We start from the raw sequence: 27,975 nt of genomic DNA, 5'->3' as shown, positions 1-27,975 counted from the left end.
TGTTAATGGGTGTTACCTGCAGATGGAGGGATTCTCAGCTGAGATAACTGAGCTACTGAAATCTATGGGTCTCAGCTAAAACTTTCCCAGTCTTAATGGTACAGTCAGGCATGGATACTTTTACTGAACACCAGAGTATTTTTTTCCAGAAAGTAGACCTGATGCCATTGTGAGTTGCCCTTTTCTGACTCTTTAAAAAAAATTTTTTGAAGTGACATTCATAATTCCTGTACTTCCTTCTTTACCAGCCTGAAGGAATGCAAAGGAAGCTTGTGACTGTTGTTGACCTGGATCCAGCAACACACGGAAAACGTAAGTAACACTTAACTCTTTATTCTTTTCCTGTGCTTCCCTTTTTTGCTTCTTGAGGAGTAGCCATCTTAGTCTGTTGCAGCAAAAGCAACACAGAGTTCTGCAGCACCTTAAAGACCAACAGGTTTTATTTTGGCATAAGCTTTCATGGACAGCAGGGCGCATCTTCTTCAGATATGGTCTGGTTCCTATTTCCTGTATCTTTGTTGCAAGATCTGTAGTTGCTGGTGAGCATTCTTTTCAGCCCAGGGGTGGTGAGGGGAGGCTCTCCATACAGCCAGGACTGGGAACAACACAGCCCTACCAGTAGTAACCTATGTTCCTCTTCGTGCTGTGAATGCACACAATTGGGTTATTCTGTGCCTGTACAGGACCTCTCGGAAGTTTCTAGAACTTAAAGACATGTGATTAGTGGGACGTTTTCCTGTGGAGCGCATGCTCCACCCGCCTAATGTCCCCTCGGTTCTCATGCTGTCAGAAAAATAGAGATGACAGCGTGATGGATTCGTCGGTAACTAACCTCTCTTTTTGCAGCTAAACCCACTCCAATATATCACTGGCAACCTAGAGCTCATTCTGGACAGTCACACTTCCCTTACATCCCTGGGTGGGAAGGACTGTCCTTAGATGCAGGGTCAAGGGCTGACTTTGTCTCCCTTTCTTCATTGGGAAAACTATTATTAGAGAACAATGCTGCACTGTGGTAGCCTGGGTGTGGAATGTCTTTTATTCTATTCTTATCTTTTCTTCTATGCTTTAAATTTTTAATTGTTTAAATTAGGTATTGATTAATTTAAAATTATATGTCTATTTTTATGTTATGGTTTAATTAATTTTAATAATTTGATTATTAATGTACAGTGGTGCCTCACTTGATGACATTAATTCATTCCAGCGAAACTGCTGTAGAGCGAAAACGTCGTCAAGTGAAATAAAAACCCATTGAAACACATTGAAACCCGTTCAATGTGTTCCAATGGGCAAAATACCTGCTTGTCCAGTGAAGATCCTCCATACGGCAGCCATTTGCTGGTGCCTGCAATGCGAGGAATCCATCCCTAACACAGCGGGGAGCCATTTTCTACAGCCGGTGGCCATTTTGAAACCCAGACATTGGTGGTTTGGGAAACTCCCTCACTTTTTTTGGGGGGGTGACTCTCACCACAAAGAATTCAGTTCACAGCCTGGGGGTCCATCGTGACCCAGCGTTCACCATGGAGACCCAGGTGGCATCAGTGGTCCGTACCGCCTATTTTCATCTTCGTCTCTGACCTCTAGATTCCTGTCCTTGCACAAAAGAACTTCAGAGACAGATGCATCAAGAGGTTCAACACTTCCTCTCTCGATTTAATAAAGACAAGGTTTTTCTTGTTGGTGTGTTATTGTTATGTGCTGTCAAGTCACTTCTAATTCATGGTGATGCTAATGGGTTTTCAAGGTATGTGGGATATTTCAGGAGTGTTTCACCCCACCTCCCTCATCCAGTGGTTTTCCATGGCTGAGTGGGGTTTGAACCCAGGTCTCCTGAGTCCTTATCCATCATGCCATCTACACTAACTGTCAGGGTTTTCTTACTTCAGTGCAAATAGCCAGACAGATTTGTATGTATGAATACCTTATTGTATATAGCATAACAGTTTCCCTGATGGACTGTGAAACAAAACAGGTTACATCTGGCTTCATCTAAAACAGTCACTGTCTGGTAAGGAGAACAACTTACTATAACATCTTCAGGGGTAATTGATTGTACAACTCAACTTATTATAGCCAGAATGCTTACGGTAACAAACCCTTTGAAAATGTGTGACCACTGTTAATAATACAATTATCACATTCTGTACCTACCTCATTCTGTCCCACCCTAATAACAAGAACCAGTATGCATATAGACCCACTGAATTGTGGCCCACAGGCTTCCACTATATTGGAATTAAATTAAAGAAAGACTTTATTAGCTTTGTTATCACCATCAATGATGTATGAATGTTTCTTAACAGCCACCACTTACATCTCTAGCTGTCATTTCCAATGGCTGTCAATGATCTATTATATATCATTCCCTCTCCTGTATAAATGTCTGTCTACTGAGACTTCAGGGATGTGGTGGCGCTGTGGGCTAAACCGCAGAAGCCTGTGCTGCAGGATCAGAAGACCAAGCAGTCGTAAGATCGAATCCACGCGACGGAGTGAGCTCCCGTCGCTTGTCCCAGCTCCCGCCAACCTAGCGGTTCGAAAGCATGCAAATGCAAGTAGATAAATAGGGACCACTTCGGTGGGAAGGTAACAGCATTCCGTGTCTAAATTGCACTGGCCATGTGACCACAGAAAGATTGTCTTCGGATAAACGCTGACTCTTTGGCTTGGAAACGGGGATGAGCACCACCCCCTAAAGTCGAACACGACTGGACAAAAATTGTCAGGGGAAACCTTTACCTTTACCTTTACTGAGACTTCACAGTCCACAAAAGCTTATGTCAAATAAACCCGTTAGTCTAAAGATATCACAGGATTCTTTCTAATTAATTAAGTGGACAGTTGTTTTGTCAGACTCCATTCTCTTCAAGTCTCTCTCTCTCTTCTTCTTTGTTATCCCAATTGCTTGTATTGCTTTCTCTTCTCTTCCCCTCCCCTCGCCTGCCAAGTACATGTTTGCCAGTCTTTTCCTAGCATTTTACTCAATTTTCAGAGGTTCATATTTGTGCTTTGTTTAGCAGATGACATTGACTGGCTGTTTATACAGAACTGGATTACTTACAATAAGTTAGACAGAACCAATCAGCTTTCCAGGTAGTCACATCCTAAGCACATCTCACTCCATACACTGGGACTTACTAAAGTAGCAGCAATACTTTTGCAAGCAATTGTTCTTATGAGAAGACTCCCCACGCTTAGTCCAGATCTAAAAAAATTCTACCATTTTCTAAACTGCTCCTAATAAAATCTTTCTTATATATATGTATGTGTGTGCATATATACACACATATATATGTTTCTCTCTTCCCCTCTTTCCCCTCTTTTAATTTTTGAGGTTCTTTTTTTTGTTTTTAAATTAGCTTTATAGAATAACTAAACTGTTTGAGTATGTTTTACAGCAACATGAAAGCTACGATGTTGTCTTAGAAATTCTTGTAAGACAAATGAATACTCTTTTTTATATAGTTAAAAGGATGCTGCAACATCCTTCATGCACTCTTTAAGAATAAATGTACATGGCATTCAATGTGAATAAGGGTCCTTGTCTACAGATCAATGATCCATGCAGCTTTGGTTGCAGATCACAGGTGTGAATGTAATGTGTGAACAGCCCTATTTTTCTGTTAAGTGCCTGTGTGAAATCTCTGTCTAATTCCATTCACAGCTGATTGCAGAGAAAAAAGGCCAAAGCAATGTTAAAGGGGTTTTATGTGACAGTAATTGGTGCTTCTGTTCCCATTTTCTATCCTTTTTTCTCCAGGCGGTGTCCAGAAAGAGGAAGTTAAAGCCGAGGATTTAGGTGATATTGTTCCTGGCACAGAACCTGAGACCAAAATTAGTGTCCAAGGCAAGTGCTTTTTTGTTTAAAATAAAAAACGCCAGAACTGTAGATGTCAGCAGGATCTAAGGTCCATTGAGGCAGCAACCTTTTGCTGCAACTCATTGCATTCCATTGCATTGCCTTCCCTTCTGATGCCACTGAACACAAGTGTGTGCAAAGCCACTCCCATAGGTAAAGTGATGCAAAGGTTTGGTTCCTGCTCCCACACAAGGCTCCAAAGGAAAGAACCCAAAGTTAAACACTTAGCGTAGTAGTTCTTGATGCCCAAAAGGTGACTGCAGAAGTGGGAAGCAATCCTGCAAAGAGCTGTAGATGTTCAAGGTCTTGCAAAAGGACAAGGCACATCTCCTTTCTGCACCCAGATTGACATGTTAGCGTTTGTATTTGTGCATGTATGTGATCAGGTGACCCCGTGGCTCAGATTGTTGAAGACTCAATTGATGGAACCAACCTGAAACATCTCATCATAACCCCTTCTGGCTGTGGGGAGCAGAACATGATCACCATGACACCAGCTGTTATCGCCACCTACTACCTTGACACCACAGGCCAGTGGGAGAAGATTGGGGTGGATCGTAGAGTCGCTGCAATCAGCCAGATCTTGAAAGGTAAGACAAGCATTTATTTGGGACTTGCTCTTCCACCAGCTGATGCAAAACTTTAAAAGTGAAAACCATTATTTAGCTCTAAGCATGTTGTTGACTCAGAGAGAAAAATATTTTCTCCAAAAAAGAGAAAAGCTCAGCCGGCCCTATGTCAAATCCATGGCTGCCCATCAGTGCCACTCTGTTGTCTTTCTTCTGTCCTAAAGCTGTTTGCATGGCATCACGTCTATGCTTCGCATACCCTTTGGATGTGTCTCCATCCATAAAAGTGTGTGATTGCTCCCTATTTATAGTTTGTTTATTTATTTAACTTATATGTCACCAACACTACCCAAAGGTCTCTGGGTTTGATAAGTCAAAACAAACTTTGTCCAAGCTTTTGCTCCCACCAGCCTTGGAATGTCCAACCCTTTGAGATTACAGCTCTTGCAGAGCTCAGCTTCTGTGGAGTCCAGCACCTGCCCATCTCAAGGTTGGAGCAAAATTCTCTCCCTCTTGGGCACTACCAACTAGTATAATGCAGTATACTTTCAATGCAGCACAATACAACACAAATACACATCCATTCATAGATACTACAGAATATATATTAGTTTAAATCCTCTTCAAAACTCAATTACTATTAATTAAGAGCTAAAGCCTTAGAAAACAAATAACATATTTGTTCTTCTCTACATGCTTATCATTAAACAATTTGCTTAAAATAACATTAATCTTTTTCTCCTTTTACACTGTTCTGTAAAAGCTACAATATAGTATTATTATCATTTGCTTAATACAGATTTCCACATCTGTTTTGTGGTATCTCTTTGCTGATTAACATCATAGGTAAAACACAGGCAGCAGTTTAATATGCATTTCCATTTTTTCTGTTCTCTCTGTTTCACATTATGTGTTAGCTTACAATGTCTATTATTTACTCTTTCTCACAAAAACTGGCATGAACTGAATGAGCTATGTCTGCCTTGTTATCTTATCAGTAACATTTTGTACCAGAATAATTGGCTGTAATGTAAACTATATCCTTAGCTGTAGTTTTTCAGTAATACTTTCACTTTTAATGCACTTTCAAGCACATTTTAAAAGAAATTTTCATTCCTAGGGCAACACCTCCACGTACCATAAACCAATGGTTCCCAAACTTTTTCAACTCACAGCTGACTTGACTTATTGGCCACTAGCTGCAGCTCCCCCAATATAATACTTTGGGTGAGGGGGAAGAAGGAAGGCGGGAGGGGGAGCCTGAGTATTTCTGAGGATTCTGCAGCACCCCTGGTTAGTTTTGGCAGCTGAGTGCCACAGCACAGAATTTTCAGAACCACTATCATAAATTCAAATTTTTAAAATATCAACAGACCTAACATTCTACAGCTTTCCTTATTCTCCTCTGTTTCCTCTTTTTTAAGGTTATGCCCAGCAGTTGACATATAAGAAACCAGATCATTCATATGCTGCATGGATAGATCGCAAGTCTAGTACTTGGTAAGGCCAGGATAGCTCTGAAGGAGTCTGAATCAGAGACTTATTTTCAAACCTTCTTGCTTCCTATTCAGCACTAACCCTCATGAAGGTCCCATCTATGTGCACTACCATGATTTGGTGCCCAACACGTATTTCTCAAAGCTGACCCACTAGTACTGTAACACTCTAGGTCATTCTCCATCTGCCTGAGCCTTTTTCCCTATCCAACTCCACTTCATGTTAGTGAAGAGATGGGGGTGCTATTTTCATCTTGACTGTTCCTGGTCTTGTTCAAAACACCGGTGGTTTGAACCCAGAGGTTCTTCTCCTTTCTTGTATGACTACTGAGAACCCCTCCTTGCTAACAACCACCGTGCCATGTTTGGCTCACAAGACAGGTGTACAGCCAGTTGTATTGTCTTTATTGAGATGGTTGGGCTGATCCTTAATGTTCTTTGCAGGCTGACAGCGTACGTTGTAAAGGTCTTTGCCATGGCTTCCAAGTTTGTAAATACCATTAGCACCGACGTCCTCTGTGGAGGAGTGAAGTGGCTGATTCTGGAGAGGCAAAAACCAGATGGGATTTTCCAAGAAGATGCCCCTGTGATCCATGGAGAGATGGTGGTATGTTTTTTTTTCTGCTCTGGATGACATTTCTTTTGGACAATCCAGAGGTTTTCACAGGGAAGAACACAGGAATTAATTTGGAAACTGCATTATAGTCAGGTTGACATGAGGGGCAAAGAAAGGATAGGAATAGCAATATGGATTTTAGGATATACTAGAGATTGAATAAGTTACTTTTTTGGACTAAAAGTCCCAGAAATTTCCAGCCAGCATTGACCGTAGCCAAGGTGGCTGGGAAATTCTGACAAAAAGTAACATTTCAATTCCCTGGGAGTTCCTAAAGACAAGGAGGAATCAATGCAAGAGTGGTTTGAATGGAGTGTTTCTAAAAAGAAAAAGGCAGTAGATCTCAAGAGGGTTGAAGGAGGAGAATGTGATTATGAAAAGTGGAAAGGTGATTGTAAGGGATGGAATGACAGAAAACAAAAGAGATCACAGTAGGTGGGATGTTGGAAAACAGATGCAGGGGTGCAGCGGGTGCACAGCTCAGTGGTGGAATGACACCTGGGGTAGATGGGAGAGATGTATGACTCAGTGCAATACAATTTGCTGTGTTCCTATGTTAAGGAATGTAAAGGGAGTTAAATGAGAGGATATTGCTACCTGTAGGGGAGTGGTTTACTAATGAGGATTCAAACTGCGAAATGGATATATCATGTCATAGAGATGGCTGCACAAGAAAGTCTTAAGACGAGAAAATTAGCCTTCTACTGAGCCAAACCGTTGATGTGTCAGCTCAGTACTGTGTGATCTGATAGGTAGCAGCTGATTGTAGCTCTGATCATCAGCTTCTTATAGCAAAACTCAAGCTTAAACTGAAGAAAGTAGGAAAAACCACTGAGCTAGTCAGGTATAATCTAAACCAAATCCCTTATGAATACGCAGAGGGAAGTGAAGAACAGATTTAAGGAACTAGATTTGGTGGACAGAGTGCGTAAAGAACTATGGATGAAGGCTTGTAACACTGTGCAAGAGACAGCAACAAAAACCAACCCAAAGAAAAGGAAATGCAAGAAAGCAAAGTGGCTGTCCAACAAGGCTTTATAAATAGCAGAGAAGAGAAGGGAAACAAAATGCAAGGGAGATAGGGAAAGTTACATAAAATTGAATGCAGATTTCCAAAGAATACAAGGAGAGACAAGAAGACCTTCTTAAATGAACAGTGCAAAGAAATAGAGGAAAATAATAGAAAGGGAAAAACCAGAAATCTGTTCAAGAAAATTGGAGAGATTAAAGGAACATATTGTGCCAAGATGGACATGATAAAGACCAAAAATGGTAGGGACCTAATAGCAGCAGAAATTAAGAAGAGGTGGCAAGAATACACAAGAGCAATTATACCAGAAAGATTAGGATATCCCAGACAACCCAGATAGTGCGGTTGCTGACCTTGAGCCAGACATCCTGGAGAGTGAAGTCAAGTGGGTCTGAGAAAGCATGGCTAATAACAAGGCCAGTGAAGGTGATGGCATTCCAGTTGAACTATTTAAAACCTTAAAAGATAATGCTGTTAAGGTGCTACACTCAGTATGCCAGTGAGTTTGGAAAACTCACCAGTGGCCAGAGGATTGGAAAAGATTGGTGTATATCCCAAACCCAAAGAAGGGCAGTGCCAAAGAATGCTCCAACTACCGTACAATTGGACTCATTTCAAATGCTTGCAAGGTTATGCTCCAAATCCTACAAAGTAGGCTTCAGCATTATGTGGACCGAGAACTCCCAGAAGTTCAAGCTGGATTTCGAAGGGGCAGAGGAACTAGAGACCAAATTGCTAACATGTGCTAGATTATGAAGAAAGCCAGAGTTCCAGAAAAACATCTACTTCTGCTTCATTGATTACGCAAAAGCCTTTGACTGTGTGGAACACAGCAAACTATGGCAAGTCCTTAAAGAAATGGGAGTGCCTCACCACCTTATCTATCTCCTGAGAAATCTGTCTGTGGGACAGGAAGCAACAGTTAGAACTGGATATGGAACAACTGATTGGTTCAAAATTGGGAAAGGAGTACGACAAGGGTGTATATTGTCCCTCTGCTTATTTAACTTATATGCAGAATATATCATGCAAAAGGCCAGACTGGAGGAATCCCAAGCCAGAATTAAGATTGTTGAAATATCAAGAACCTCCGATATGCAGATGATACTATTCTGATGGCAGAAAGTGAGGAGGAATTAAAGAACCTCTTAATGAAGGTGAAAGAGGAGAGCGCAAAAAATGGTCTGAAGCTCAACATAAAAAAAACTAAGATCACGGGCACTGGTCCCATCATCTCCTGGCAGATAGAAGGGGAAAATATAGAGGCAGTGACAGATTTTAATTTCTTGGGCTCCATGATCACTGCAGATGGTGATAGCAGCCACAAAATTAAAAGACCACTGCTTCTTGGGAGGAAAACAATGACAAACCCCAACAGCATCTTGAAAAGCAGAGACTTCACCTTGCCGACAAAGGTCCGCATAGTCAAAGCTCTGGTTTTTTCCTGTTGTCATGTATGGAAGTGAGAGCTGGACCATAAAGAAATCTGACCGCTGAAGAATTGATGCTTTTGAACTGTGGTGCTGGAGGAGACTCTTGAGAGTCCCCTGGATTGCAAGGAGAACAAACCTATCCATTCTGAAGGAAATCAACCCTGAGTGCTTACTGGAAGGACAGATCCTGAAGCTGAGGCTCCAATACTTTGGCCATCTCATGAGAAGAGAAGACTCCCTGGAAAAGACCCTGATGTTGGGAAAGTGTGAAAGCAAGAGGAGAAAGGGATGACAGAGGACGAGATGGGTGGACAGTGTCATCAAAGCTACCAACATTAATTTGACCCAACGTGGGGAGGCAGTGGAAGATAGGAGGGCCTGGCGTGCTCTGGTTCATGGGGTCACGAAGAGTCGGATATGACTTAACGACTAAACAACAACAACAACAACAGGGCTTTTCAGGCAGAATTTCTTCCTAAACTTTTCTGGAGGTCACCAGTATTCTCTGGTGCTCTCAAGGACCAAGAGGCCCATCCTCACATAAGCTTCTGAATGTGTTCAGAGTGAGAGAGTGGTTACATTAAAAACCACTGTGATGGTGGGAGAGAAAGTTATTTGACTTTTGATAGAAAAAATAGGTCTCATCCAGAAACCAAATGTATCATTTTTCATGTTAATTTTGTCTACAAAAAAACATACTGAGTATGACAGAAGCAAAAAGGGATGATGCTTCTCACCCTTCCCAAAGGAGATTCTCTTTGAATGCTTTACACACACACCTTCCTTTGCTGAATCCCATTCTTCTTATTACATTCTAATGATCAATCTCAAAACCATGCACAATAAATGCATGCTGTGTGAGAGGAACATCAACAAAGTGACAAACACTTTGTTCTGGACACTGCACTTTAGGAAGGATGGAAATCAAGCCCTACAAGGAAAGACTGCAAGAAGTGAGCATATTTAGCATTGGGAAAAGAAGACTGAGGGGAGGTATGAGGCTGAACAGCTAACCCTCTTAACTGTTAAAGGAGTAGAACAATGAAAACATGGTACCTCGGGAGATGGTGAGTGCTAGAGCCATTCAAGAGAAAATTAGAGAATCATCTGTCAGATATATTTTGCTTTGGATTCCTGCATTGAACAGAGGATTGGACTCAGTGGGCTTATAGGCCCTTTCCAACTCCATTATTCTGTGACCCTGTGAAACAGGTCTTTCATGACAGGGGGACACTTATGTAAATAAAAAATAAGATAAATTCATTATCTTGTTCAACCTTTATATGCTCAGCCTTTCCCCCCCCTCCCCATACACCATCTCTTCTTACAACATCAGAAGTGTGGCTCTCTTTGGGACTTTACAATTACGTATGTAAATGCTGCATTCATTTACTGTTTTCTTCCTTGCTTATTTCCTTATAGGGAGGCTATAAGGGTGCTGAACCAGAGGTGTCATTAACAGCTTTTGTCATGATTGCTCTGCTGGAGTCCAAAGAGATCTGCAAAAATCATATCACCGTACGTATCTCCATGATGAGACATATTGTCCAACGGGACAAGCACGTTCTCAGATCTTTTCTGCATTATCAATTTTCTGATCCTTCCTGGCCTAACAGTAAGCCTAACATGGGCTTTCAGGATGAAAGAAAATCCAACCCATTGCATCCTTCATTTTCCAAAGGCACGAGTCATTGATTTTTAACCTATCACTTATATACTCTTAGCACAGAATTTGGGAAAGGGTGCAGAGGGGAGAGCTAAAAATCAAGAGAGGTTGGACGGGGTGGAGAATTGGCTGAAAATGCTGGGAGACCGCTTGTTGGTGGGTGGCAGTGAGGTCACAGCATCATCATTTTCTGTTTTGCTTTGGTGAAGGGGGGGTCCTCATCCCCCCCTCCCCTAATTGCCCCACATATTTTGCTTTATGGGAGATTCTGAGGGATAGAGAATTGACAGCCATGAGCCTGTAGCCACTGGGAAGGTGTGCTGTGAGGCCAGAAGTAAGTTAATTCCCAGCTACCCAAGTTAACACGTCATTTCCTGCCTCCATTTCACTATCCACATAAAGTCACACAATTATGGTAACCCTTTCCCGCATCTCCTAAGAAGAGAGTACTCAGAAGATGTTTATTATTCCCTCCTTCTGGGGGCATCCAGAGACTGTGCGGCTCGACCAAGATCACAGAGGCTGATTCTTCTAGGATGCATGATATCTAATTCACTGAGTTATCTAGCCAGCAAAGACACCCTTAAGTCCTCAGGTATTTCATATCTGAAGGAAACTGAACCCAGCAGAGCTGCCCCAGAAGTGGGGCATCCAAATGGGCCATGTCTGAAAATCATTCTCCACCCACTCCTAATGTATACATACTTTTTTCTTCTCCTCTTTTCAATCCAGAGTCTGGACAACAGCATCAACAAAGCTGCTACCTATTTAGCTAAAAAATATGATACCTTGCAAAGACCTTACACTACAGCCCTCACAGCCTATGCTTTGGCCCTTGAAGGGCGGCTGAAGGATGACCAGGTTCTCATGGCAGCATCAACAGGTAAGGTACATTTATACCAAAGTATGGGATAATAAAACAGCTGGCTGTTCATGTTAAAAATAGAAGGGATGAGTAATGAGAATGAACTGGAGGAAGAAGATTATGTATCTCCTTCTGTGTGCATTCTTACATCATACTGGAAATTAGGGTAGTATAATTATGCTGCTTTGAACATGACTGGTATTGATGGCCTTGGCAATGTGGGAACTCTTTGTCCTTTCAAATAGCACATGGAGGATTCTTCTGTAATGAGTTTTTTTAAATTCCAGTATTTGTGATTATTTGTTCATTCATTCATTCATTCATTCATTCATTCATTCATTCATTCATTCATTCATTCATTCATTCAATTTCTTACCCACTCATATAGTAGCAAGCTACAACTCTGGGTGGCTTACAACAGAAAATGAACATAAGATAAAATAAAACAACAAATAAAGGCAGACTCCATCTTCATCCCTACAACCCTAAACAACTATACATACAAAGTTGAAGACGGTGATGGCAATAGTGCAAAAATAAATAAATTAAGCAGTTAAACAATTTAAATAGGGGGAAGGTTCTCAAAAGCCTATCTGAAAAACAATTCTTTTCTTTGTCTTCTAAACATTAGGAGGGTGGGAGCCTGTCACACCTCCATTGGTAGTAAATTTGATAAAGAGGCAGCCACCAGTGAGAAGATTCATTCTTTAGTTGAGGACTTCTGGGCCTCCTTTGAACTGGCCACTCATAGCATAAAGGACTGGGAGGTGCAGGTGGAATGAGTGGTAGATCTGAGGGAGAGATACTCCAGTAGGTAGCATAGTTCCAAACCATTCAGGACTTTGTAGATCTGTATTAACACTTGGCACTTGGCTCAGAAGTGTACTGGCAGCCAGTGCAAATGGACCAGAACTAGGGAGACATAATCATATATCTTGATGCCCCCAGCCTGGCCACTGCATTTGGCATGTGCTGCAGCTTCCGAATCACCTTCAAGGATAACCCAGCACTGAGGGTATTGTAATAGTCAATTTCAAGATTACCAGTGAATGAACCAGTGTCATTAAGGACTCCTTGTCTACAAGGTGGACAATCTGCCTGAGTTGCAAAAAAAAGCAGGCCTGGCCATGGCCAAGATCAGATTATCCATCAGGATGGCTGAGACCAGATGACAAACCTGGTCCTTCAAGTTGTATGATTCCCCTGACTGAACTCCTAGTAGATCTATTGGTGCAAAATATTTCCTTGCTTAAAATAGAGAGGCTTCTTTGGCAATTGTCGTGTGTGTTTTTTTTTTAACATCGACTGAAAGGACTAGCTAGGAAATTGTTGATAGGTTGAAGGATGTTTGTAGCATTCTCCTTTTATTAGCTCTATGGTTCTTGTTGTATTATGTAATGATTTATGAATATTCATGTTGCTGAGAGGTGGGGTCAAGAGAGATGCTATAAGAGGCAAAGTCAGAGAGCAGATTAAGAGAGATAGGGTCAGTTAGAGAAATGTAAGAGTCAGGCAGGAGAGAAAAGCCAGACAGAGTAATAGAGTGTGTAGTTTGGGAAATTTAGGTGTGATTAGCTACTGAAGATGTTTATGAATCTCTGTAATCAATAAACCCAAAGTTTTATTTAAAGGAACTTGAAGTGTGGACCTGAATCTTTCTGAAGTAATGATGATTTTGAGATCACCTGGTGGCAGCAAGTGTAAAAGAAGAGAGTGTTTGCCTTTGTGTGCTCTGAGGCTTGAAGGTCAAGCAAAGGGGCACGAGGGTGGACATCACAATGTTCTTCTTGGTTATCAAGAAACAGCACCCTAAGTGTTGTCTTTATTTACCACTCTTATCATTATAAATCCTCTGCGTGTATATGTGCTATTTAATTACATCCTATGGCATTACAGAAGTTTTTCCAGTGAAGGGTTTCTAGGGGGGAAGCAGTTTTCAGTTTGTTATGCACTACAATACATTGATAATCTTAAAACAGAAATTAGGAGTCATGTGGCTTGTTAAAATAAGCTCCTATGTCCTAAAGATCTCTGTAATCAAAATCTGTTTATTTGGTGGTATTTAGGTGGGAATCGTTGGGAAGAATATAATGCACGTACCTACAACATTGAAGGTACCTCCTATGGCTTGCTGGCTTTGTTGAAAATGAAGAAATTCGAGGCTACTGGTCCCATAGTCAAATGGCTGGTAGCACAGAAGTATTATGGGGGAACATATGGGCAAACTCAGGTGAGTGTTTCCTTTACTGTCTTGTTGCTACAGAATGCAGGCATTGGCTTCTGAAGAGTTGTCTCTCAGGTCAGGCTACTGAAAAATGAACAGTTGTTTACGTTATTGCCTCCTTTTGGCTGTCTGAGGTGGTGAATTTGTGTCTGGCTGTTTCCCTTCAGCCAGACACAAAGAACCCTAAGAAAGAAAACAGGGTTTCTTTATGTTTCATAGTGTTGCACAGAAGGTAGTTTCAGCAGGTTTTTACGCTGTCCTTCAGTGACAAAATCCCATTCCAAACCATTCCACCACAGCTCATATCTTCTTCCTGCCTCATGCCATGCTGTGCTGGCAGCCGCAAATGCATGGATGTGCCTACATGTGTGTCATCTACCCACTTCATTTTGTATGTTTCCTTAAGAGGTCACCAGATCTGTACTGGTGTACATGTATTAAACATCCTTGCTGCCAAAATAAGAGGCCACGCCCTTTCTCTAGTAACCACTTGTCACCAGATTTCCAGTTCCTTAGTCCCTGTCTAGATCTCCTGTTCAAGGCAAACTGACAAACTTCATCTTACTCTTCCCGTTCTAGGCGACCATCATGGTATTCCAAGCACTTGCTCAGTATGAAATCGACATTCCTACTCATAAGGACCTGAACTTGGATGTTTCTATCCAGTTGCCAGAGCGTGAGGAACCAATTCGTTACAGGATTAACTACGATTCTGCTCTCCTGGCCCGAACAGCAGAGGTACAGCACTTCTTTGAGCAATTTTTTTAAAAAAACTAATATTTTCTATTCTGAAAAAGACTGGTTATTCTATGTTTTTAGATCTAATCCACTAACTGCAAGGATTGAAGATGGGTAAGACATAACACAAGGCTAAGTGAAACCAATAATCAGAAACGCATGTGAGAGCCAAAAGTGCTTTATATTGTGCAAACATTAGATCTACTCATGTGTTCAGGGACAGAGAGAACTAAAATTAATAAGGAAAAGGAGCAGGCTAGTTCCTCTTTCTCATGGGTTTCTTCATACGAAAAATAATAATCTGAGAATTAAGTGAACACCTTAATCAGGCTAGTGTCGTGCTGTAGCTCCTCTTTTCTGTGCCACAGATCAACAGCTGTTTTGTTTAACTATTGTTATATGCCATGTATGTCCTATTGTGGTGGATCTGAGGGTGAGGTAGAATAATATTTTAAAAATCTAGTGTAGTTTAAACACTTTAAAACAGTTTTTAAACATTTTAAAACACTTTAAAATGATCTAAGAATTAAAAACTATAAGGCAAAAACCAACCCACTGGAGTACAGAAGAAGCCATGAATTGAATCCACTCTTAGCTATCCAGCCCACACACCCCTAAATGCCTTCCTGATCTTGCCAGAAAAAAACTGCTGGGTGCATTGCTGCTGGAAGGAAGTTCCACAGTGGGACAGACCTCTGACAGTAACTATTTCTGGCTCAGGCCTAGACACATGGAAAGTAGACTCAGGAGTGCACTTGTGTAGCTACATCTGATGTACTGCTTGGAGTTCATGACCAACTAGGCGTGACAGTGGCAAGTGCATGTGTGTAACCACGGGGGGGGTCCCCTTATTAGTTCAAATTCCAGAAACTCAGGATTCCCTCTTTGCTAGAAGGTATCCAAAAGGATGGCTTTAGATACTGCAACTGTCCAAGACCAACACATCCATAATTAGTTGCCTTCTACTTATGATCCTATGCTCTGCTGCCAGGTTTACCTTGCTTTCATCCAGGAACTTCTGCCTGAACTCTCTTTGTTTTCCTTGCTCAGCATCTCTTTCTTCACTTCTGTCACCTTCTTGGAGTAGTCTTAGAAGTCTGTGCAAGCATATCAGTCAAAATCCAAAGAAACAAAACAAAACAAAAACATGTGGCACCTTAATATTATATTTTAATGTGTGCTTTTGTGGATAATGTCTACCTCTTCAGACATATGGGAAAAATGAAATGCAGAATGAAGTACAGACACCACAAGTAAAACATTCATGGGCTTTAAGAATCCTGAGTGAGTGGTTACATCTCACATGCAGTGATCTATGGTCTATGTTTGGTGTTAAGTTCTATTGTAAACATTCCCACAGGAAACAAAAAGCAGATAACCAGGCCAGAGCTAAACAGGGAAGAAAGGAGGTTGGTGATAGCAGTCAAAAACCCAAAGGGAGGAAAGAAAATACGGAAATAATAGTAAAAGAAGATAGCAGAAGAACCATGTATGTTGGTATGGGAATATTAACAGTTTTTACCTTTGAGCCTTGTAAAGAGAGATGGGTGTGATAGTTGAGAAGGCCAATAACAGTAGATAACAGCATAAGTATTACTTAAGAAACCTAAGCTTATATTCCATCAATTTTTATGGGTGTCCATAATGTGTACACGTTTTATTTCAGCTGTTTCCCTCTGTATTCTTGATCTGTAGTGCTTCTCTTCCAAAATAGCAACTGTCATATCTTTTGCCAAATGTCCTGGTAGTTTGAAGTGGTTGGAAACAGGTTTCTGTGTATTGTGGTTTCTGATGTCCGATTACGTGGGTTTGTCCTTTTTGTTCTATGTAGAGGGGCATTGTTGGGAAAAGATGGCATAAATCACATTAGTTGAGGAACAAGTGAAGGTCCTGTAATCGTGTTGCCAAAATAGATGTGTGGGCAGAGCTGGCATCTAGCTCTGTGGCAGGGTTTAGTTCCCATTTCTGTGTTATTGTTTTGTGGTCCAAGACAGACATGGGGACTAAACCTGGCCACAGAGTTTATATTTCTCCCTCCAATGGGTTATTTCAGACCTACAACACCATTTCAGTATTGGAGGAGGAAGTAATAGTGCTCCTCAACAAAGATCCAATACAGGAGCCCTTAGATATACTGGGGAATGGCTTTTATTTCTGATATTTCACTGTTCTCAGGAAAGATAGGGGCTTGAGACCAATTTTACACCCGAGAGATGAAAAGTTATACATAGGAATCAAACAGTCTAGAATAGTGGCATTACCACTCTGCAAGAAATGGGAGTAGTTGCTGTGATAGACCTAAAGCATGCTTAGTTCATATTACCCTCTGTTCACAATATCAATATTTTCTACATTTTGCTATGGGTGACAAGATATTCATGTTCAAAGTGCTCCCTTTTGGTTTCTCTATAGCAGCTGCAGTCTGCTATAGAGTTACAAAGTACATGGTGCCAGTTGCAGCATGCCTCAGAATCTGTGGTATGACTTTTTCTGTACGCAGATGATTGGTTAATTGTGATAGGTTCAAAAGGCAAAGCACAGAAATTTGTTTTACACTTTGATGAAGCAAGTCCAAACATCTTCCAAATTGTTTGTGAGTTATTGGGAACCAGAAAAGGGCAAACCTATTACGCCTCAACACAGATTTATTTAAATGGACAGTGAATACTATTACTCTATTGCTCCAGTTAACGAAAAAGACAATATTTCCCTCTTTGAAGGGTCATTCTACTATAGCAGTTGCTGCATCTACTAAATTTCTAAAGAGATGATGGATACCTGCAAAGCAGCAACATGGTCTCAGCCACTGACATTTGTCAAACATTACAGATTGGGTGTCAGGGAGAAACTTGACACTTTGTTTGGCAGAGCTTTCATCTTATTTTATTTATTTACTGCCCATCTGGCTACCAAGGCCACTCTGGGCAGTTTACAAAACATTTCTTCTGTATTGGGGTGACATCCCACCAGCTGGTAAATGAGCTTGTCAGTCACCCATTGGCATGAATCACCTAGACCAGTGATGGTGAGCCTTTTTGGGCCTGAGTGCCCAAACTGGGGGGGGGGGGGGGAACTGGCAGGTGGCGGCGGAAGTGGCAGCGGAAGGGGGAATCCCAGGCACAGAGGTGCCTCCAGACCCCACTCTGGATCCGCTTCCAGCACCAACTGCCCTGGATCCTGGCCCGCTGCCTGTTGGGGCACTACCACCATGACGTCAGCCACCTCTTCAGGTTTAGTTGCGGCGGGGGGGGAGAGCGTTAGCGGTCAGGTGACTTATGGCTTGTGTGCCAGCAGAGAGGGCTCTGCGTGCCAGCTATGGCACGTGTCCCATAGGTTCACCTTCGCTGACCTAGACCATGAAGAGTGAAAAGGGTGGTTCTTCAAGTGGTCACCTGTGAATTCACACAACCCACCCAGCCTCCCCTTGGTCTGCCATACAGGTGTCTTTATCAGCAGCAGATTGGGGAAACTGAGGATTAATGGGAAGGTAGGGAGCATGTGGAAAGAAAGAAGTGTGGATTAATGGAATTTTTAGGCTCTGGGATATTCTGAAATGTCCATGCAGTCACAGAAGGAACCTATTGATCTAACATCAGTTTTGAGTCAGTTTTTGCAAGATTTTATTTAAGTGTGGGGATTTTGGGAGAGGGTGTAGCCCCCAGGGTCCATGGATGGGTTGTCTGTGGCTCTGACATACCTGGAGGTTGTCTAGCCCTGCCTGCATGTTTCAAGCCCTTTCACAGCAGGTTTATGAGTAGAGATGTACACCTAGAAACACGTTAAAAGAGATGTCAGGCTACCTGAACAACTACCATATAAATATATTGTTTGATTTTTTTACTTCTCTTGCAGGTAGTTTGGTGACTACATAGCCAAATATTGTAGGATTTGCTATGAGTATAAAACTGATGACTTTTTTTCACCATTCACACAATGTAAAGTCCAATTCAAATCAATCCCACTATTTTTGCTCCTGATGTAGTTTTCCTTTCTGTCACTAGGGTCTTCTACTTTTTTCAAGCTGGAATGAATTGAACAGACTTTTCCCTATGTGATCAGTTGTTTCCTTCTCCAAAAGGATAGGGGGCATGATTCTGGGTGGTATTTTGGTGACATGCTAAGCTGGGCATGATGTTTTAGACAACGGGAACACCCACCTTTGTGCTCTTTCTTCCTAGTTACCTAAAGTATTTTTTTTTAATTTTTTAAAAACAGACTACAAAGTTAAGGAATCAGGTCACCTTATTACTACATTGATATACTAGTTTAGCACTAGATCAGAATGATATTAAATAAAAGCTACTCCAATGAACTATAGAAGACTTCTATTTTTCCACTGTACATGTGTATGTGTTTGTACATTACTGTATAGAGAACTTTGGGAAACTGTTCCTTTTCCCTTGTGATATGCAATGGTTTATATTAGCTTTACAGTGAACCATAAAAGGCAAGCCAGGATTGGCAGAGGGCAGGGTCAAAGAAAGAGGGGCTGTGGTATGTGGAGTGAATCAAACCACATCAGATTGAGGGACTAGTATGGACACTGGCATCAAGTGAATCCACAATCTCTATCTGATCACCTATTCCAAACAGAAGCTTGAAACACCCAAATCAAGCTCCCGTTTAGAACTAGTTGGCTTTCCAGTATAGTGGTAGCTTCAGTCAACCTATTCCACTTATCATTCTGTGTATGTATATGGAAGGTCTAAAAAATTTATTTATTTATTTATTTATTTGTTTGTTTGTTTGTTTGTTTATTTCTTTATTTCTTTATTTGTTTGTTTGACTTATATGCCACCCACTCTACCTAAAGGTCTCTGGGCTGCTTACAACAATTTAAATTCAATTAAAATACAATAAAAGATAAAATGACGTGTATCCATGGTCGTTGGTGGCAGATTGTAATAAAAAATAAGAATAGAACAGTAGCAATAATGAATAAAACAAACAAAAAGAACATTCAAACAAAGGGCATGCTGACTCTGGTTACTTTTCAGACTAAGCTCAATCAAGGTTTCACCGTGCAAGCAACAGGACAAGGAAAAGCAACAATGACTGTTGTGACAGTGTACAATGCAAAAGTACAAGAAAATGCCCAGCAATGCAAGAAATTCAATCTTGACGTCCGTGTTGAAACTCTTCAGTTGAGTAAGTCTGAGCAGTGATTTCTTAAATTTCTTAGATATTCCAGGTTATGACAAAAGGCCTAAATTTTATTGGAATCGTATATAACTGCAGCACAATCCTTACAGTATGTTTTAAAATTTGGATCTGCATGAGATATGTGTACACGACAAGAGGCATCTACACATGAATATTCCTGATACTTTTTATTTCATATATTTCCTTCAGAGATAGGAAAATTTTGTGGGCTAGGATATAAAAAACCCAGTATAATAATGAAAAAGGAAGGGCATCGTGAGATCCTCTCATGGAGTGGTTTTGTTTATTTTCTTCTTAAATAAGTGAATAAATGAAATTAGCTAGGTGAACAGCTATGTTGGAACAATGGTGCAAACTCACGTTTTAAAAGCTAGTCCAGAATGGGCAGAAACAGAGGAGAAAGGAATGGTTAAAAGGCTCAGGAAACAAAGGAGGAAGCTAGGAGATGGCTAGAAAGAAGGGCAGTGCGAGGTTTAATTCCAAATGTGTAAATACCCATATATCTTTTTCTTCATGGGATAGCACAGGAAATAGAATGCAAAGGATGTGATGCCTTGTAAGTGTCCGCTAGGCTCAACACAGTAGCTGCCCAAGAAATGTGGCCCAGCTGATGGCTGGGGGGCTGGAATAGTCATGCAAAAAGTACTTTTCCAAGCTCTTTCCACCATGCAGAACTGCATCAACTCATGTGACAAATTATCTGGAGGTCTGTGGGTGTTGTTGATGCTTGTTTTAGTTCTATACTCATGCCCATCATGGCTCTCTTCAGACTGTAATTCAGGATATTTATTCATTCATTAGTATAGTATTATATGTCCATCATATTTTCCTCAAAAGAGCTCAGGTATGAGATATGGTTCTTCCTTCTCCTTGTTTTCCACATAGTGAATGAGAGAGAGAGGCTAAGCTGACAAATGGCCACTTGTTCAAGAGCACCCAGTAAGCTTCAAAGCTGAATGGCGTTTTTGAACGTGGGTCTCTCTCAAATTTTTCTGAAGCAACCTGCTTGTGTTGAAAGTCAAACAACAAAGAAACTTTAGCTGGATTAACAAGCCAGCTTACAAAACATAGCTAGGTACCCAGAATGTCAGACTCCTTGATGTGTACCTAGCAGCTTCTTCCAAGCTTAAAACCAGTTTTAGATTCAGATCTGCTTATTTGCTGCTTAGATAAGAGATGTAGACATCAGGCCTGCTCCAGATTTCCATGGGGCCCACGTAGAAGAAAGGCATATACAGGGAAATAATAATAAATAAATAAATAAATAAATAAATAAAAGGAGGGTATGGGTCCTACGTAAAGACTTTTTTAAAAATAGGTGTAGAGTGAGTGAGTGTGTGTGTGTGTGTGTGTGTGTGAGAGAGAGAGAGAGAGAGAGAGAGAGAGAAGAATAGTGGCTTTTGCTGGGGGCAGGGGGATTGCAAGCTGATTCACATGTCCTTTTGTACTGAGTGATCACATTTTTACCCAGTATAATTGCAGATGCATGGAAGTTGTACAAAATCATTACTTTTTTTTTCTCTCCTTGTGTTGTAACTTCTAGGTGAGAAGCAGCTCAAGGGGAGCTTAGGGGCCATCAGAATCAAAATCTGCACCAGGTAGGAATGTTGAGCTTTTACAACAAGCTCATATGAAAATGGGTTGAGATCAGATATCCTAAATACCAGCTCAAAGCACAGTATTAAATATGAAGAATTTTTAAAGCACAGAAGTTAAAAACAAGTACTCAAACTGTAGTATATAAATACACATCCAAAGGGCAACACAATTACAAAACACAACATGACCATGAATTTCAGCTGAATAGAGATAATATGAGTTGGAGAAACTGAGAGCCATTCACAAAACCAGGTAGCAAAGACAAAATGAAGTGCAGTAAGCCACTAACTCTTCTTCTGTAGACTCAAAACACTCCCATTCTTAGCCAAAAAGAGTGTCGGTAATAAAAAAAAACTTTTTAAAAAGTGTCCTGGTGATTTGTTTGTACCCAGGACAGGTGTCAACATTTTGCAAGTTAACTGTTGACTCTCCATTCAGATGGCAATTCATAATTCCTTTGATAACATTTAATATTTTAATTCATTTGTTTCAAAGTGTTATGCAATTAAAACCATGTATGTACATGAAACATTGGCAAAATAAAAACCCAATTAAAATGTCAAGACAGACTATTCTTGACCAGAAGTGGTCAGAGCTTCACATGTATGCAGAAGCCTTTCCTCGACATCAGTCATTGTCCAAGAGGTCAGCATCCATGAAGGTGGTTTTGATGCTGTTCTAGTGCAACACATCTGGAAGTAAAGGATTTGCCAGCTGCACACTGTTGCCTAGTGTACTCACAATAGTTTTCCATGTTTCAAGGAGGCTCCTTCTGTGTCCCCCATAACATTTAATATTATGATTTTAGTTGACGTTTATGATGTGAACCTTATTGCTGTTTTTGTGATGGTTTAAGAGATAAACCTGGGTTAATATGGAAGAGATTCAGAGCTATAACCAGAAGAAACATTAATGCTTGCTTTGCAAGAACCTACTGAATATTTCCGTAAGATTTCTCTGCTTTTATAAGTTTGAGATACTTTAACTCTGATTTGCCTTTTGGCTAAGATCAAGTGTAGTGCAGTTCAGAATTGCTGGTCAGTTGAGTTTATTCTACTCTCACAGTACATTGGCAGAAACCAAGGACAATATTCAAAGAGCACAGCTTTCCTTGGAAGTTGGTAAACAATCATCTTCATCCTTTTAGGGGGGGAGGCATTCTCTCATTTGCTGGGTTTTGTGGCTCTTTTTTGTGAGGAAGGAAACCTTTAGATCGATTCTAACTAGATGTAAGTCTCAAGTCCACATGTTTCCCTCCCTGCTCTAGAATTGACTACAGTTCTCATCACTCCTTATCATTAGCTATACTGGCTGAGGCCAGAAGAACAGCAGTTCAATAACAACTATAGGACTACCTGCCCCCACACCTCGGTCTAGAAGATGCTTATCTACAACATGCATACTAATTAAGGGTGAAAGTGAAGGAGGGATTTTTAGCTGCCGCAAGGTTCTTTTTTTTTTTTTTTTTTGCCATGTGATGCTGGATATCCTTTTTTGCATTACACACCCACAGAAAAGAAAACTATATGTTGGCCCTTCAGCTTGGCTCACCAGCCAGGCTCTCCCTATACCTTAGTGCCAGGGCAAGCTGTCAACCTGAAAAAAAACACACACACACCTGTCCCCAAACGGCATCTTTTCACTTTGATCCACAAATGTCTTGTAAATATATACAGAATTGCTCTAGGGATTAGGATAAAATGTCCTAACGATACCATTTGCTGATAGGATCCTAGATCTCACTTTTCACCTTTGAAGCTAAAGCACTTTGAAAACACAGAGAAGCATATTGAGAAAACTAAAGCAGAATCCATTTCTAACCCGCTTCTTTTGCCACGTTTTCTCTTTGTCCCTGATTTTAGGTATCTTGGTGAGGTGGATGCCACGATGACAATCATTGATGTTTCTATGCTTACTGGTTTTTCCCCTGATATGGATGACCTTAAGAGGGTAGGTCATGCTGGATTCTGCTGAAATTCTTTCTTGAGAATTTGGGCTAGAAATTTCTCTGTGATCAATGAAAAAGCTTTGGACCTGAGAATTAGATTTTCATACAAAACGGATAAAGGATTAATTGTGAAAACCACTCGTTCTCCTTCTGTGACATTCATGCTTACTGGGCTGGATGCCAAAAAGAATGGCTGTTTTCAGCCATTTATTTACTGTTGGCATCTTTTACTATCTCTTATACATGGCAGCTTGCTTCTGCAGGCAAAAATAAAGAGGCCCATGCCTCAAGGAGCTTATAGTGAAAAATGGCCTTCAGGGAGAAAAAAAGAGTCAGTGAAGATGAGGAACAGGGAATAAACGCAGTTTGCTCTAATTATAGGTTACATTTCAATTTTTTGCCTTACAGATTAAAATTTGCAGGTTAAAGTTGAATCATTGGCCTAAATACAGTTGCTAGTCTCATTTATAATACACTTACTGAATCACTGGGATTTATACAATTTGTTTTACCATCCAAAACTGATTTTAATTTGGACTAGAGATGGGGGTATTCGTATACGAATCTGAATACCCCTGCAGAGCTGGATGTAATCCACTCATGCATCCGCCGCCGGCTCCACTCTCCTTTCCAATTGCTCTGGAGTTCCCGGTCAGCTATCCACTTGTCAGCCTGTCAGGGAGATTCGTCTTCCTTCCTTTTCCACTCGTCAGCCTGTCAGGGAGATTCGTCTTCCTTCGTTTTGTCAGGAGTGGATAGCCTACCAGAAGCTCCAGAGAGATTGGAAGGGAGAACGGGCGGACCTGTGAGTGGACAGTCTGGCCCCACAGGGATCTACCCTCATTACGTCCACCTGTGCAGGGCTATTCATGTACAAATACCTCCATCTCTAATTTAGACTAACCTTTGGACTGGTTTCTTACCAGTCCTAATTTTAATTTCTATATAGAGCTTAGGAGGTGACCACATTTTGGGTTATAAATGAGTTAATGAAATAACTATGTGAAGAAATAAAAGTAGGAAGCCTTTTTTACTGTTTACCAGGCAGTTCTTTGTAACAGCTCCACCTGTACCTCTGTAACCAGAAATTGATTTCTTAAACAGCAAAAAATGAGGCTTTTTCCTTTTTTTCTGTGCAGGCAGTTTCTGCACAGAAACTGTCCAAATTCTCTAGTGTGACTTCACAGCAAGTGAATGTGAGTTAATTCACATTTCCCTCACTGTGTAGTAACACCTTAGTATGAATGTTGTTGACGCCAGGTCACGTGTACAACTCCCCTGACAAATGCACCCGATGTTATAAAATGTTTTTCTGACTCTTTTGAAGTCCCTGTGAGGCACAGCCTTGAGCAGGTGCCTCCCAAGGGGCTTTGGACTGCAGTGCAGACAAAAATGTAAAGACAACTAACCCCACTTCTCATTTCCTTTCAACGTTCCAGCTTTCTGAGGGAGTCGACAGATACATCTCCAAGTTTGAAGTTGACAAAGTTATGACTGAAAGAGGGAACCTCATCATTTACTTGGACAAGGTAAGAGGGTTTTGGAGGGGTCCCTTGTGCTTGCTCACACAGTTGCATCTATTCTGGATTCCTCTGGTATTTTTTGTATTGAATATTTGAAAAGACCAAGCCAACATTTGCATCCACACACAGGGAAGGCTTTCTTGCTGGGTGCATTGGGATGCACTGGGACATCTTAATTTCGGCTGTCTGCACACATCCAGAATTGCTCCCTGATATCTCACTCTCAGCACAGATTGCCTTTCCTTTTTCTCTATAATTTTTAGTCTTTCCCCACCTTAATTCACTCTCTCCTCCCTTCTTTTACCTTCTCATGGTGTGTGGGGGGGCGGGTATTGATCAGCAGAAAAACACCCACAGGAAAACATAATCAAAAACACACATCCCAAAAGTGCACAGATCAGCACAGAACAGCAGGACCTAGGATCTACACGAGCAGATCCTGCACTGGAGCAAAGCAGAGCAAATCGTGACAAAAAAACCAAACAAATGCTGCCACCGTATGGTCATGTAAATCCTCCCGGAAAGCTCTGACTCTTTTTGACACTAGTTTCAGCCCCCTGTTCTGTGAACACCAGGAGGCACTACCAGTATCATGGATGCAAGGAAGGTTGAGCAGTATGAACAGGAAGTAGTTGGCCTGGTTTCAGAGTCAGGGAGTCCCTAGTGTGCATTTGAAGCAAGTGTATCTATGAACTGAAGAAGGTGCAACAAATGTTTATTTGTTAAGAAAGCATTTTCTTTTCTTGAGTCACCCAAAGACATATTTTATCTATGTCTCTGCTTTAAGCCCTATATAAATTGATAGCATTATGTTTCACTATGCTTTTCTTTGTAAAATTGGCTTAAAGCCTGGGATTGGACACACTTTTCTCAGTCCGTGTGTGAGATTGTGATCTTCATGACAGTTACACACTGGTTTTCCCATTATAGAACAGCACAGAAGAGAGAAGCCATGGCTGGTGGACCATTCCTTTCCTTTGAACTCTAAAAATTATAAGAATCCTCTCAGACCCAGTTTGCATATACAACAATTGTTTAGTCGTTAAGTCGTGTCTGACTCTTCGTGACCCCATGGACCAGAGCACGCCAGACTCTCCTGTCTTCCACTGCCTCCCGGAGTTGGGTCAAATATACAACAATACTAGAGTTTAATAGTGAGGAGGTGGCCTGGGAATTACAAAGACCTTCATCATGCCCCATTTCCTCCTTCACATAGTTTCTCTTCGCCCTTACCAACTTGGTCTCAGCTTGATGTGTGACTATCAGCAACCTAGATTAAATTAAAGCCTGGTCTCAGTTCAGAAGGGGAAATTACTGCATTACCATTCAGTGATTGCTTTTCAATAGTGTATGTTATCCCCTGCTTTAGTAGTGAGACCTGATTGGGGATGGACAAATGTAGAATTTTTCAAGCATGTGGTAAATATAACATATGACTGCAGTGTGCCTCTGTAAGTGTAACAGGTTGTCAGTGAGGCTTGACGGACAAACTATGGCATTCCTGTTATGCCCTTAAACGTCATGAACACTGGATTCCTTTGAACAGCTTCTCCAGAGAGAAAGTCATTGTGTTTCTGAAACAATAAAAACAAGATAAAACTCTTGTGGCATCTTTGAGACTGGCAAATGCATTTCAGGCCCAGCTTTTGTAGATTTCAGTCAGCTTCTGTGTCTGAGGAAGTGGATTGTGGCTCATGAAAGATTACAATGAGATACATTTCTTAGTTTCAAAGGTGTCACAGGAGCTTTGATTTTGTTGTGATTGAGGATTTAGAAGCTTGACTGAGCCGCCCTGTCCTGCCAAGCCTGGACATCCACCCCGAACTGAACGATGGAAGGATTTCCTTAAGATCACTCAGAGGAAGGAAAGACTCTTCCCCACTGGAGGTCTGGGGGGTCAAAGACTTATCTTCTCTTTTCTCTATTCTTCGCAGGTCTCCCACATGGAAGATGAATGCATACAGTTTAAAGCTTTCAAGTATTATGAAGTTGGTCTCGTACAGCCAGGATCAGTCAAGGTGTACAGCTATTATAATCTAGGTAAAGACTCTTATGAAATCTCTACAATGCTGCTCAAATACTGAAAAGGTCAGTTAGGATGTTGCAGAAATTTACTGAACCTTCAAGCCCTAGTTTTTGTTTCCTGTTACAAGTACAGAGCTCAGGAGGGAATCTCTTGGAAATATGGGAAGGGATGAGGGGCCAACTCTGACCCAGTTTCAAAACAGCCTTCAGGTTCTAGGCTGTTTTGCTCTAACCCACCCAGGTATAATTTTCACCCAAGAGCAGGGAATTAGAGCAGAAGGACTTGATCCCTGGTTTCCCCAACTCTCTAGCATAGAGAACAGAGAAACCGGCCATCCTCTGGCAACTGATCATGGGACACCCACTCTCCCTTTGAGTGTCTGGTTAAAGACCCTTGTTCAGCTAGCTAGCGGCCCTTTGGTTACACAAAGTCAGCTGGATGTGTTTCTAATATTTTCCTGGGATAAATAGTCCATCTGCCTTACTTTGTGCCCTTTCACGGGTTTTCCTTTTGAGATTTCCTACCAACATATGAAACCTGCAGCCTGTGCAGAGTTGTCAACGTTCATGAGAAATGAATCTTTTCTTTCCTCTCTTCAGATGAGCAGTGCACCAAATTCTACCATCCAGCCAAAGGAAGTGCCATGCTCAGTAAGATATGCCATGGTGATGTTTGCCGGTGTGCAGAAGGTAAGGTGGGGCAAAGAGATGCTGCTTGTGCTCAACCAAATACATGATATATATATTTCTTTCTGGGGTGTGAGTGTGTGTGTGTGTTGCCATATAATGTGAGATCACAGAATCATAGAATTGCCGTACATTTGGAAGGAACCATGGAGGTCTCCGAGTTCAAGATCTCTGGTTTATTGGGCTTCAGCTGAGATGTTACCAATGTCATCCTGTCTGGACTACAGCTCAATTCATCCTTGAGTATTGATTGTTCTGGCTGGGGCTGATGGGACTTGTAGTTGAAAGGGCCCAGGTTGGGGGAGGCTGATCTGTGGTCTGGAATGTTGAAAACGCATAAGGCCCCTATTATCTGGGCCAGGGAAAGGCTCAACAAAATTATTAATTTCAATTTGCTCTTTGTTGAAACTCCCCCCCCCCCCCCGGTATCATTTGATAAAAATAGTAGGTTCTCCATTCCAGAGAGCTCTGAAGTCCTTCTGGTAAGTAAAGAGCCATGCAAATAGGTCACACTACAATTTCCTCTCA

The 27,975-nt window shown here is 41.3% G+C and overlaps 2 protein-coding genes across 2 annotated transcripts in view; one reads left to right on the top strand and one right to left on the bottom strand.

The window, feature by feature from the left end:
• The window catches only part of LOC144587128 (uncharacterized), a 48,240-nt gene that overhangs the window by 2,280 nt on the left and 17,985 nt on the right, over positions 1–27,975 (bottom strand). The gene's annotated exons all lie outside the window — the stretch shown is intronic.
• The window catches only part of C3 (complement C3), a 69,376-nt gene that overhangs the window by 34,790 nt on the left and 6,611 nt on the right, over positions 1–27,975 (top strand). The window contains exons 22-36 of the mRNA XM_072991547.2: positions 249–312; positions 3,767–3,853; positions 4,252–4,455; positions 5,859–5,934; positions 6,375–6,537; positions 10,432–10,527; positions 11,408–11,558; positions 13,607–13,770; positions 14,344–14,502; positions 19,500–19,650; positions 21,209–21,263; positions 23,127–23,214; positions 24,652–24,741; positions 26,670–26,775; positions 27,361–27,450. Coding sequence (XP_072847648.2) covers positions 249–312; positions 3,767–3,853; positions 4,252–4,455; positions 5,859–5,934; positions 6,375–6,537; positions 10,432–10,527; positions 11,408–11,558; positions 13,607–13,770; positions 14,344–14,502; positions 19,500–19,650; positions 21,209–21,263; positions 23,127–23,214; positions 24,652–24,741; positions 26,670–26,775; positions 27,361–27,450 — 1,744 coding nt within the window. The remainder of the gene's footprint in view (positions 1–248; positions 313–3,766; positions 3,854–4,251; positions 4,456–5,858; positions 5,935–6,374; positions 6,538–10,431; positions 10,528–11,407; positions 11,559–13,606; positions 13,771–14,343; positions 14,503–19,499; positions 19,651–21,208; positions 21,264–23,126; positions 23,215–24,651; positions 24,742–26,669; positions 26,776–27,360; positions 27,451–27,975) is intronic.

Source organism: Pogona vitticeps, chromosome 2 (assembly GCF_051106095.1).
Source record: "Pogona vitticeps strain Pit_001003342236 chromosome 2, PviZW2.1, whole genome shotgun sequence".
Taxonomy (NCBI): Eukaryota; Metazoa; Chordata; class Lepidosauria; order Squamata; family Agamidae; genus Pogona; species Pogona vitticeps.
Note: the sequence above shows the minus strand (reverse complement) of the source record. Positions and strands in the feature narration are given on the sequence as shown.